Source organism: Panicum virgatum, chromosome 5N (assembly GCF_016808335.1).
Source record: "Panicum virgatum strain AP13 chromosome 5N, P.virgatum_v5, whole genome shotgun sequence".
NCBI lineage: Eukaryota > Viridiplantae > Streptophyta > Magnoliopsida > Poales > Poaceae > Panicum > Panicum virgatum.
The window spans coordinates 67,807,827-67,819,733 of NC_053149.1; the positions used below are offsets into that span (position 1 = coordinate 67,807,827).

At 40.4% G+C, this 11,907-nt stretch overlaps 2 protein-coding genes and 1 pseudogene across 5 annotated transcripts; 2 read left to right on the plus strand and 1 right to left on the minus strand.

Moving 5' to 3' along the window:
• The first annotated feature begins 630 nt into the window (after positions 1-630).
• On the plus strand, positions 631-2,921 carry LOC120675676 (nucleoplasmin-like protein ANO39). The gene is made up of 5 exons (XM_039956875.1): positions 631-1,640; positions 2,052-2,114; positions 2,212-2,307; positions 2,414-2,552; positions 2,650-2,921. The coding sequence occupies exons 1-5, from the start codon at positions 1,536-1,538 to the stop codon at positions 2,673-2,675; spliced, it is 429 nt and encodes a 142-aa protein (XP_039812809.1). The 5' UTR covers positions 631-1,535; the 3' UTR covers positions 2,676-2,921.
• Positions 2,922-5,278: 2,357 nt separating this feature from the next.
• LOC120674207 (histone deacetylase HDT2-like) lies at positions 5,279-8,343 on the plus strand. 4 transcript variants are annotated; one of them, XM_039955347.1, is made up of 10 exons: positions 5,279-5,476; positions 6,242-6,309; positions 6,389-6,609; positions 6,699-6,727; positions 6,814-6,870; positions 7,062-7,249; positions 7,439-7,498; positions 7,565-7,661; positions 7,754-7,889; positions 7,979-8,343. In XM_039955347.1, exons 1-10 carry the CDS (start codon positions 5,458-5,460, stop codon positions 8,037-8,039), a joined length of 936 nt encoding a protein of 311 aa, XP_039811281.1. In that variant the 5' UTR covers positions 5,279-5,457; the 3' UTR covers positions 8,040-8,343. The 4 variants fall into 4 exon arrangements, with proteins under 4 accessions (XP_039811281.1, XP_039811284.1, XP_039811280.1 ...); XM_039955350.1 differs by having other exon boundaries at positions 6,401-6,609; XM_039955346.1 differs by having other exon boundaries at positions 5,279-5,471.
• Positions 8,344-8,876: 533 nt separating this feature from the next.
• LOC120676084 lies at positions 8,877-11,679 on the minus strand (annotated as a pseudogene).
• Positions 11,680-11,907: the final 228 nt, after the last annotated feature.

Consider the following 11,907-nt stretch of genomic DNA (forward strand, 5'->3'; position numbering starts at 1 on the left):
CTGACGTGGGATGAGTTGGTTAAGAGAGGTCTTAAGGATTGGAATATCTCTAAAGAGATAGCTTTGGATAGGAGCGCTTGGAGACTAGCTATCAATGTGCCTGAACCTTGAACTTATTTCTTTCGGGTTTCATCTCTAACCTACCCCAACTTGCTTGGGAAAAAAGGCTATGTTGTTGTTGTTGTTGTTGTAAGGTATCTGATGTTGGTGTTCGTACTGTCTCATCCTTAAATATACTTAGCCTATGCTTAAGGTCCTTGGCTCCTAGCACTTGTATATGTGGCTCTGTGCAAGATTATCAGGTCTTGATGCAGTAATTGATCCTGCAATCCTTTTCTGTATCAATATTATTGTTTATTCGGGAAACATGTGCTAGTTTGGAATATAATTATATGGTTGTTTTTTAAGTCATAATTTATTATATTGTTGCACCAATTGAGGAGAAACTTACCCAACATCAGTTGAGATGGTTTGGACATGTCCAACGGAGGCCTCCGGAGGCGCCGGTGCGTAGTGGGGTGCTAAAGCGTGTTGATAAGGTAAAGAGGGGTAGAGGTAGACCTAAACTGACTTGGGACGAGTCGGTTAAGAGAGACCTTAAAGATTGGGATATCTCTGAGGAGTTAGCTTTGGATAGGAGCACTTGGAAACTAGCTATCAACGTGCCTGAACCATGACCTTTGTGTCTTTTGGGTTTCATCTCTAGCCTACCCCAACTCGCTTGGGACAAAAGGCTATGTTGTTGTTGTTGTTGTATTTATTATATTGTTGTAAGGGCCTCAGTTCTTCCTCACGTTGGATCTTATATTTTTGCACAAAACACTTTTTTTTCTTGTTTGGTTTTGGATAGACTGCAAATTGTCAGCTTGGGCAGTAGATTTTGAGTAGTTAACGTGTCGTTGTTGTTTTGATCGGTTAAGCTATTGGTTTCCTGGTGATTGAATAGTAGTTTCATGAAATTCTGATTCGATAATTAGTTTATTCAGTTGTTGTACTAGTGGAGAATGGCAAACTGAGTGCTATTGTGGCTTACAAGATTGTGGTTGAAAGTTCTAGCTTGCAGGGTTTCCACGAATGGTGCTGACAATTTCATTGTGTTTGTGTAAATCTTAATTGGCAATTATTTTAATGCTTGTCTTAAAACTTTTATTATCGCGGTTTTGTTTCATTTGACTTCAAGATTGAATGTTTAATGTTTCAACTGGATATTTGCACTACACATATACAATAACAACAACAACAACATAGCCTTTTGTTGTTGTTGTTGTATATGTGTAGTGCACTACACATATATGGAGAAATATTCTTACTGCATTTCTTGTAAATTCTGCATTTGGTTTATGTTGTGATTATTCTCCTTGTTTTTTATCATGAAACTAATAAATAGCTTATTTGAGCCTCCAAGTGAATTCTTGAATGACATACTTGCTTAACATTGCTTACATTCAGATGATACGGGCAAAGAAACTGAAAGTGGTTCGGAGAAGCTTGCTGCACCAAGGCCTCCTGCGACTCGGTCCTCGTAGCTGGAGGAGATGAAGGATCCTTTCAAACTGCAAACTAATGTTGGTTGCTCTGACAATGATGAAAATGATGAAAACTACATCGATTCAGAATACGGTGAATATATTGATGATGAGGTTTGTGTGTGCGTTGAACCATGATGAAGCTACTATTTTCTGAATTTTTTTTCTTGATCTTGTGTTTCTAGAATATTTATGGATGTATTGGTAACTGAAGTGAAGGAATTACCTATTCCGAACCTCATGCATTTGCACTAAGTTTCTTATGTGTATGAATCTAATTTTTCCCTATATTTAAATGTTTGTGGATCTGTTATCCAATTGTGAATTGTAAGACTAATGGTTGACCTAGGAACTTTTGCCTTATTTAGGATTAAAATTGGCACTGTTATCATAGGGGTAAAGTGGAACGATGAGTTCAATGCGCCCTAAGCCCATCCTGTGTGCAGTGCATTACATTTTTACCAACACTGGATGCTCATTATTCTGATCAAACAACTCTTTTGTGTGACATGATTGATTTTTCAGGATATCAGTGATGAGGATGATAGTGAGACTTCAGATGAAGATGATGATGCAAACTTTCCAATGGTGTGAAATTGTTCGATATGATCTTCAATTTTTGTGATTGCTCTCTATTTTTATGATATACTGTAACTGTATCATTAACCCTTTTTAACATATGCAGAATGCTAAGGACAAGAATAGGGCAACAGAAACACCCTTGAAGACACCTCCAAAGAAGAAGGCCGGGATGACAACTCCATCTAAGGGCAACAATACTGTTATGAAATGTTACTTTTGAAGTTTTGATTGTTAAACTGCTTACCTTAACGTTCGTTTCCATGCCACCAAAATCTCACTTCTTGATGAACTTTCCATTCAGGCAGTGGCACTGGTACAAGAAGTGTCTATGCCCATGTGGCCACCCCTTATCCATCCAAGTACGTGAAGAACCTGCATTGCTCAAAAGGCGTACACCTACAACCAGTGACAAGCCTATGCAGCCTGCTGCGAATCTTGCAGCAGGTAATTTCTAGGCCCTTTTACTCGAACCTGCCACCATCAAGTGTGTTTTGATATATACTTTGACATTGACACATGCGCATTATTTCTTCATATCCAGGACTTTCAGCTCCTACATCGCTCTGAAGCATAAGCGTAGTGCTCATAAATGAGCTGGAGTATTTTCTGCAGAAACCTGGCTTGCGTATCTTGGGCACTTGGCTTAACTAGGGGTGGATGTTAGGTAACTGAATTCTGATGCTGGACTGCATGTAAGGAAGTCCGCTTCTCTCGTGTTGAGTACTGAATGCGATGACAACATCATGTTTTTGGTACTTTGGAACATGGTTCACGCTACTCACGGTCGATATGATCATTCTCCATTGCAAGCCACTGAGTATTCATCTTATCTCGTTACCTCCATCAGTAACGCTAGATAATAAAAACAGTATTTCTTTTAACAAAACAATAGCTGCTCGCAAAATTGATTCTAGCTCAAATGCCCTTTTTTTCCTGGACATCGCACAAGTCATTATGGTAGGAAAGCGCCCACGTAAAGCCCATTACGGACCCAAAAAAACGAGCAGCTTTTTTATTTTTTTATTTTTTAAAAACGTTTTTTACAGAAATATATTTGCGGTTTCACATTTTACAGTTTTGGGCGGTAGGGACATACATGTAAATAAACATAAATTTTTTTTGCGTGGAGGCCCCTGGCGGGAGCCTGCCGCCCCCCTGCCGGGCGGCAGGCATCCCGCCCGCCCGGCAGGGGGGCGGCAGGCTCCCCCCCAATATAAAAGCTGAGCCTCTTCCCTCGCACCCTCATTTCCTGTCCACGAGATCCAGAGAGGGGTGAGAGAGGTAATTCCACTGGTGAAGTCCTGCCGGATTTTGAATCCGAACCGCAGGTAACCAATATTTCTCAACTATTATAGACTTGTTTCTAAAATAATTATAAATTAGAATAGATTTAGTTTTTGGATAGTGAAATATAGAATAGTAAACTTAGAATGACAGTACCTTATTACTATTGCAGCATAAGGCAATGGCTGCCTCCAATTCTATTGGATTTTCATGGACCGAAGAAAAATCTAGTATAATTCTTGAGATCATGACACATCTTGTAATCAGTAAGAAGTTGGATCCATTAGCGGATGGTACGATAGAGATGGTGTTGTCCAAATTAGTAGAGTTTAAAGATTTCACATTGTTTCGAGATATTACAACGCAAGATGTAAAGGGACACCTGCTAGAACGCCGTAAGATGTATATGAGCGTATGTGAACTAGCTAATTATCCTAATGTTATTGGTTTCGTACAAAGTACTTCTACGATATGGATGCGGTCAGAGGTGTATGAGATGCACATTAAGGTAACTATCATTCGGATCTAATATCTATAGTCATTTGTAATCCATATTTCGTAAATTTTAAAATTGTTGTGTAATTATATGCAAGGATTACCCCGAGGACACGGAGGTGATTAACAAATCAATACCAAATTAACAAATCAATACCAAATTTTCGTAAATTGGTATGTATCTTCGGTGGACTCATGCCGCAAATAAGACGAAGGAGGCGTAGAAGATCTTCGGGTGATAGTACTTGGCCTCTGCAATCACATAGAACCGGAGGTTCGTCAAGTCAAACTGCACCACCTCCAGCACCAAGTTCTGTTAACTGGGATGACGACCCAGATGACTTCATGTCCCCCAAACTATGGCCTCCAAGACCTGATGTGTCCTCCGCCTGTACATGAAAGTAGAACCATAAAAGAGAGAAAGGGAAAATCAAGAGGTTCATCAAGTCAAACTGCACCACCTCCAGCACCAAGTTCTGTTAACTGGGATGACGACCTAGATGACTTCATGCCCCCCTGAACTATAGCCTCCAAGAAATGACATGATGTGTATCATATGGTGTTATGGTGTTGATCGGTCTAGATTGTGAAGTAAATTGTAACGGGGCGGCAGGCCTCCTCTACCTTTAATTGCAATACTTATATGTTTGCTATGTTTGATTGCAATGATTATATTTTTTTGAACCTTGAACCTCGTGTGGCTCTATGACTCGGTCAAGTAGAGCTAGCGTTCAGAATTGCTTGATTTGTTTAATTGGTGCTTGTGCTAAAGGTGGCCACAAACCATGTGTCCAAGTATTTGGGGCTGACCAATTTGATATAATGAACGAAATTTAAATTGAACGTTAAATAAGATACCACATAAGATAGTATATTGAAGGTTTCATTCATTACAACCAAATTCTATAGAAATATGCACTGCCAACTAATTAAACAAGATATTTAGACATACTACATACACAATATACTTAGTTTCGTATAAACAAATACATTCGAAGGTGTGTCGTGCACAACTACATTGCGGCGAATTCTTGTAGGTGGAGCCGACCCATCCGTTGGATTCCCGGAAGGTCCAGCCTCGACAGCAGCAGTGGGTACTGAAAGCAGGGGCTCAGCTTTTATATTTGGGAGGAGCCTGCCGCCCCCCTGCCGGGCGGGCGGGCTGCCCGCCGCCCCTCCACCGGGCGTCAGGCTCCCGCCAGGGGCCTCCGCATAAAAATATTTATATTTATTTATATGTAGGTCCCTGCCGGGCGGTAGGCCCCCTGCCGGGCGGTAGGGGTATAAAACTGTAAAATGTGAAACCGAAAATATATTTTTGTAAAAAACGTTTTAAAAAAATATAAAAATAAAAAAGCCGCAAAAAACGACGCGAGCCCCCACTGGGCCAAACCAGAATTCTCAGTCCCAGTCACCCCCAAGACTTGCAGGTCCTACTCCACTCCAAGCGGCCGCGCTCCCCTAAACCCTCTCCTCTCCAGATTCCTGAAGCAGCGGGGGCAGAGAGAAGCAGCCGGGGGATTCGGCGGCGTGGCGTCGTCCCTCATCCACAAGGCATGGATATTCCAAGATGTCAGCACTGGGGTGCGGTACCGTATCCTGCGATTTTGCTTCTGTTTTTGTTCTTTTACTCCGATCATGCCTGGTTAAGTTATTAGCCCCCCCCCCCCCGGTATCACGTTGTTTGCTATTTTGTGCTGGTATTGGAGATGCTGGATCCAATTGAGACACAATGAGATTAGATATATATTCAAGCAGTCCAACCCTTAGGGTTCTTAGGTGGCTGTTGTACGATTTTTTGTTTATTTTGTTTGTCTTGATTGTTGATTTATTTGTTCTTGACGGATTGGGAAAGGCTGGTTCAGGTTAGTCTACGTCCTGTCTGCTACTATGAGGCAGTAGCTCTTGAACATGTATTGCTCCTTCAACAAATTTCCTGGATTTTGCGATTATGTCGTTCTGTTTCGTAAAATTGTTGGTTAGGTGATATTTTCCTCAATCAGTCCTGGAAAATGGTAAATCTGACTCTCCCTGGGTGACAAAGTTGAGATAAGTGATAAGTCTAGTTTATAAAGGTTTTCAGGAACTGTGGGAACTTTCTAATCAAGTTTGATGAATGATGATGCTACAATGACATGGTGTATTACAAATTTACAATTTCATAGATGCTCGTAATTGGAGCCTGCGTCTACATTCTTATTGTGATATTGTATCCTCTGAATTTTTAATTGGAACTTCGAAGTTGACAATTTGGCACTGCCAATGGCTATTGCGCCCCAAGAAATTTCTCTTTAATTTGTGCATTCATAATTTATCTTACTTATGGCTACTAAAAGCTATTCTAATGTTTCCAGGAGTTCTATTGAGACCTGGTGAGACAGTGAAGTGTAACCCAGGAGAGTTGTGTTGTCATATTTCACAGGTCTGCTTTATGAGGTTTTGTAATATTTGGTCTTTTTTTAAAAACTTATTTGGTTTGATCCTATCTGTTTACCTTTCAGTTGTTTGTCCAGATTGCACTGCAGGATGACAAGGGGGATGAGGATGTCAGAGTTTTTGTGAAAGTTAATGGAAATATAATTCTGATTGGCACACTGTCAGTTGACAAATACCCTCAGTGTAAAATTGGCTTGGTATTTGAGAAGGAGTTTGAGTTAATGCACACCTCAAAAAACAGCATCATCTCTGCTCTTGGTTACACATTTAGGCAGAGCGAGACAAAATATCCTTTCATTTTACATTCTTCAATGTTTGGCAAGAAGCTCTAGAACAATGTTTTGTTCCTTAACTACTTGCTCTGTCTTTCTCCACATCTTATTCATACACTAGTACAGACGAAGGTAATGCTCTTGTTCTTTTATTTTTGGACTTCCCTGATATTTTTCCTCATCACTTTGCTTAAGTTGCATGGTGATTGATGTTTCAGTTGATGACTCTGATGAGGAGGTTCCATTGACTATTCCACTATATCCCAATGCAGATGGTACATCCTTTGTTCTACATTAATTTTTTTAAGATTAAGGGTGCTGCTTTGCTTCTCCTGACTCTTAAGTATATTAGACTGATTCAACTTTGATAAGACATACACGTACACCTCTTTGTCCGTGTGCCAGAATATGCTAAAAATAGCTAATTGGGTCCTCAAAGCACTAGCTTTACATTATTTACCTTCAGATGATAAAAGCAAGGAAACTGAAAGTGGTGCGGAGAAGCCTACTGCTGCTCAGTTGTGTAAACCAAATAATATCTTGGAGGAAACAAAGGATCCTGAGAAACTGAAAGCTGACGTTGGTGGCACTGACAATGATGACAGTGATGAAAACGCTGTTGATTCTGTAGAGGGTGAATCTGGTGATGATGAGGTTTGTATACGTGATGAATCTTGTCTAAACTATTTTGTATCGATTACGTGATGCTTGTACCATGTTCAGGCCAAAACTTAGATTTGTTCTGTACGCGTGCAATGCGTTACGTTTCTACTAGCATAGATATCACTTGTACTCCGAGTCTCTGATTGAATTGTTCTTTTCCATGACATGGTTGATGCTCAGGATTCCAGTGATGAGGATGATAGCGACAGTTCAGATGAAGTTGATGGTGAAGCTCCGAAGGTGAGAGATTGTTCAAGCTGGCATGTTATTTTGACATGCTCCAGGCAAACCTGAGTTTTTATGCAGGATGCTACAGGCAAGATCAGGCCAGCAGAAACGCCATTGAGGACACCTGTAGAAAAGAAGGCAAAGATCACAACACCTTCTATGGGCAACAAAACTGGTTTGAAATGTTACTTTTAATTGTAAACTTGTTTAGCTTGTGGTTCTTTTTAATCCCACGGAAACTTTACTGCCTGGTGAACTATGATGTAGGCAGTGGCAGTACTAAGAGAAGTGGCTATGTCCATGTTGCAACCACGTATCCATCATCAAAGCAAGTGAAGAAGATACCTTCAATCATTGAGAGCTCTAAGGAAGCCCCTGGCTATTCCTGCAAGTCATGCAGCAAGTTATTTCTCGATACTTTATATCCGAACCTTCTTCCATCTAAATGCTGTCATGTATTCTCACACATTGGACTTTTTGCTTTTTGTTCAGGACTTTCAACTCAGTTGGTCTGGATACTCATTGCAAGCTAAAGCATAATGCTCATAAGTGAGCCGAAGCATTCATGGACTGGGTATTAAATGAGGTGTTAGGTAACTGAATTGTGGGGCTGGATAGCGATGCAAAGTTGTGTTTCTTGCGTAGACTGCAAAGGCAGCGTCACAAGTTCACAACGTACACCAATCCTTTGGAACTTGTTAGTTCAATGTTACGGTGCTGTTCTATCTGTCAAGGCTCAGTTTTGTAGATTGGCCAATAAATTCTTGAAAAATTAAAGCCTGTATTTTGGAACTTTGTCCAAAGTTCTGTATGCGAAGGCTCAGATCGATATGCTGGATGAACGTCCTGGCTTTCAATTGCCTTTTGAAGCAGAACGCAGGTTCAACTGCTAACGAATTGTTGACCCTAGCGAATTATTCTTTTAAGCTATAAGCTAATTGCGTCAACTTTTTAAGATAGCTCGAAAGAGTAATAATCTTCCACAAAAGAAAGAGAAATAAGTGGAAAGAGAAATAAGTGTATACCCTGTTGCAAAGGAATTAGTGATTTTTTTTTAAAAAAAGGTTAGTAAATGGTTTAAACTAGCACTGATTAGAATACTCAAAACTATCAAGTATAATCCCAGGTAACTCTCAGAATAGTCATGATGTATGCAATGACGATAGTAGATGCATCCTACCGACAGGATTACGGAGAACTAAAAAAATACACTGTGAAAGCTGACGACAGCAGATGTGAATCAAATGGAACTACTCTCTCCCAGATAACAAAGAATATCTCTACCAGACCACATGCTCATTCAAAACATAAACATCCCACGACAACCAAAATTGGGCATTTTCAAAACTCAATGACACTTCCCATGTTCAAAAGTAAGGCATACCAGCAATGTTCCAAATTTAATGGCATTTCCCATATTCAAAAATAAGACTCCAGAAATTGCCTACTGGCTACTGAGCAGAGCATAACGAGAAACAACAACCACTATATCATCCATCGGACTACAAACACTCTAGGCTTCATGCTTTGCCTTCTTATGAGACTCCAATGCTGACTCGCTGCCAAAAGCCCTAAGCCAAGGACAGACAATTAGCAATCTCCAAATGCAAGTGAATGATACTAAGCTGTCATTCATTCAATGAAAAAACATTGTAAGCTACACATACTTGCTACATGTCTTGCAGGCATGGCCACCAGATTTGGGAGACTTCTCCTTTGACTTCTTGTCAGTTGCTGGGGTCTTGCCAGATTTGTCTGCAGGGGTCTTGCTGGCCTGCTTTGTGGGATGAAGAGTTGACACATGAACCTTCTTGTCACCTGTGGTAGATAAAATTTAGCAAAACATTCATGAGGTAATATTTCACATTTATTAGTACGGTTTTAAGACCAGAGAGTAAGGCACCTGTTTTCAGACCAGTTGGTTCAACCTTTGCCTTCTTACCAGAAGGTGTTACAGCTTCAATTGCTCTCTTCTTGCCAACTACTTCAGGCTACAATATAACAAAAAACGAATAAAAATGGTCAAACATGATTGAACTAATTGTTATATTAAAGGACAAGGGGAACAATCTGGTGTGCACCTTCTTCGGTGTAGGAGTCTGTTCTTCCTCCGATTCTTCACTTTCATCTTCAGAATCACCACTGAGATCAGTAGCACTGGACATTTCTTCATCACTGGAACCATCCTCAGACATTTCAGTATCATCTGAATCATCAGTGAAATCGTCATCACCACTGGACATTTCTTCATCAACATCTTGTTCAACGTTTTTACCATTCTTCACAAGAACATTTGCCGCAGATTTAGCTTGGAAACAAACAAAAAAAGTGACGCTCATGCAATAAAATCCCTTATGTACACTCAACATCAATGCATAATGAAATTTGTGGTGCAAGAAAGAAATAAAATGACTTACTAATTTCATCCTTTTTAATTGGGATTTCATCAGTTTCCAGCTCTTCATCTAAACTAATTTCATCATCACCAGAATCATCCGTGGATAAAGCAAGAAACCAGTTAAGGAAAGAGAAGTTATCAAGTAATAGATTTTAGGTTATTTTAAATAGATTTGACTAAACTGAAAACCACAGATCATATGAAAAAGGATATTTAAACACTTTGTAACCACACAAGAAGACACTAGTAGTCTTTAACTGTGCAATAACTCAAAATCACTCTCAAATATCAAGTCACACGCAATCTGAGGGTGCTTCTCAACTGACAAAGTTCCAAGTACTAATTTATTGTCATCAACTTTGACAGAAACAACAATATTCTCACTTTCTTTCTTTGCTTCCCCCAGTGCAGCCTAAAAGCAAAAAAGGAAACATCAAATCAGCCAAGGGACCTCAGATAAAGATAGTAAGAATTATAACAAGAAATGGAAGTGATCAGCAGTGAAGCCTAACCTGTGAGAGGTGGATAACATAACCCTCATTAGCTTTGCAAGAAACCTTGGTTCCTGGCTTCACTTCTTTACCTGTAAGATTCAGGTCAATTCTTAAATTCAGTATTGCAAGCAAGGAATTTTGAATTGAAAGCAAACATGAAATAATGCACTTGAACAAATTAAACAGTGATAGCAAATAATCAAAGTGGTAATAGACAGGGGCGGAGCCAGGAAGTTGATTTTTTCATTATTAGGAGGGGGGCCAACCATACAAATTTATATAAAAATTTAATCAAAATTTAAATTTCTAATGTAAATTTGGGGACCATGGGGGGCCAGGCCCCTGTCCGCCCCCCTGTCTCCGCCCCTGGTAATAGATAAATGAACTATCCAAGAATCAACTAGTGCACATCAGCTGCAAAGCTTTCTTTTACCAAAAGAAAAGGACTAGCTATGTCACAAATACAACAGCCTAACAAACAAAACACATACAAAGAGAACAAAAGCACTACACTGGTGGACGGCCGCAGAAAGCTTATAAAATTTTTCACACCTGGCATTCTGGCAAAACAGATCCCACATAGGGAATAAGTAAGCAGTGCAAGCACAACATCCATCCATGGTTAAGTCAGTATAGACTCAGCTGAAGCTAATGAAGAACAGCATGATGTTCCATGTCTCAACAGAATTCAACTTATATCATTCAAAAACAAAAGACAACTTTCACAATACCTACCCCCTAACACAACGGACACTTCCATATCCTCCATCACAAATTCATAGCTCAAACAAGGAAAGCTACATCCAAATAATATAATTTTCACAGAATAGTTGCATATTTCACAGAAAGTATTAGGAATACAACTTATATTATGCCTACCATACACAACGAGTTCCATCTGTTTCACCCATAAAAAGTTCACAGTTCAATTCCGAAAGTTATTACATAAGAACTAACAAAAAACGGTATATGCAACCTCAATATCAACCAGGAAGCCACCTGGCTGGGGTATCACAGAACAAAAGGAAACAGAGCCTAAATACAATCATGGAACACCGCAAACAAACAGACAAATCCAACTAGAAACGCGTGCTCCTTTGCATAAGACGCGATGAATCGATCGATCCTAAGCGCACATAGAACATGGGAGCGATGAGTGAGAACTAATCGCACTAGAGGGGGGGGGGGGGGGCGCGAGGGAAAAGAGTGAAGCGATTACCCCAGAACTCCATCGCGCCGACGAGGAAGCGGAGGTGCGGCCGCGCAAAAACCCTAGGCGAGTGGGAGAGGGGGGAGGCGCCGAGGAGGGGTTTATGGTTTAGCAGCGCAGGCGAATTGGGGCAAGGGACTATTCTTAAAGGATCGCCGGAATGTGTGGGCCGTCAGATTCGTTTCCTGAGGATCTGGACCGTTCCTTGTGGGGTTCCGTTCATACGGCGTTGCGGGTTTTGCCAGTTTTTGAGTTTCGAAGAAGGAAAGGGCATAATGGGAAAAGCGAAGGAGGGTTTCTTCGCTCTGGGCTTGGTCTG

Bases quoted from the DNA above. Each gene is read 5' to 3' on its own strand.
- LOC120675676 (XM_039956875.1), top strand. From the start codon at position 1,536: ATGAAGGATCCTTTCAAACTGCAAACTAATGTTGGTTGCTCTGACAAT. The intron at 2,308-2,413 runs GTTATGAAATGT...CCATTCAGGCAG, and splicing joins CATCTAAGGGCAACAATACT to TGGCACTGGTACAAGAAGTG. The intron at 2,553-2,649 runs GTAATTTCTAGG...CTTCATATCCAG, and splicing joins TGCTGCGAATCTTGCAGCAG to GACTTTCAGCTCCTACATCG.
- LOC120674207 (XM_039955346.1), top strand. From the start codon at position 5,444: ATGGATATTCCAAGATGTCAGCACTGGG. The intron at 6,728-6,813 runs GTAATGCTCTTG...TTGATGTTTCAG, and splicing joins ATACACTAGTACAGACGAAG to TTGATGACTCTGATGAGGAG. The intron at 6,871-7,061 runs GTACATCCTTTG...ATTTACCTTCAG, and splicing joins ACTATATCCCAATGCAGATG to ATGATAAAAGCAAGGAAACT.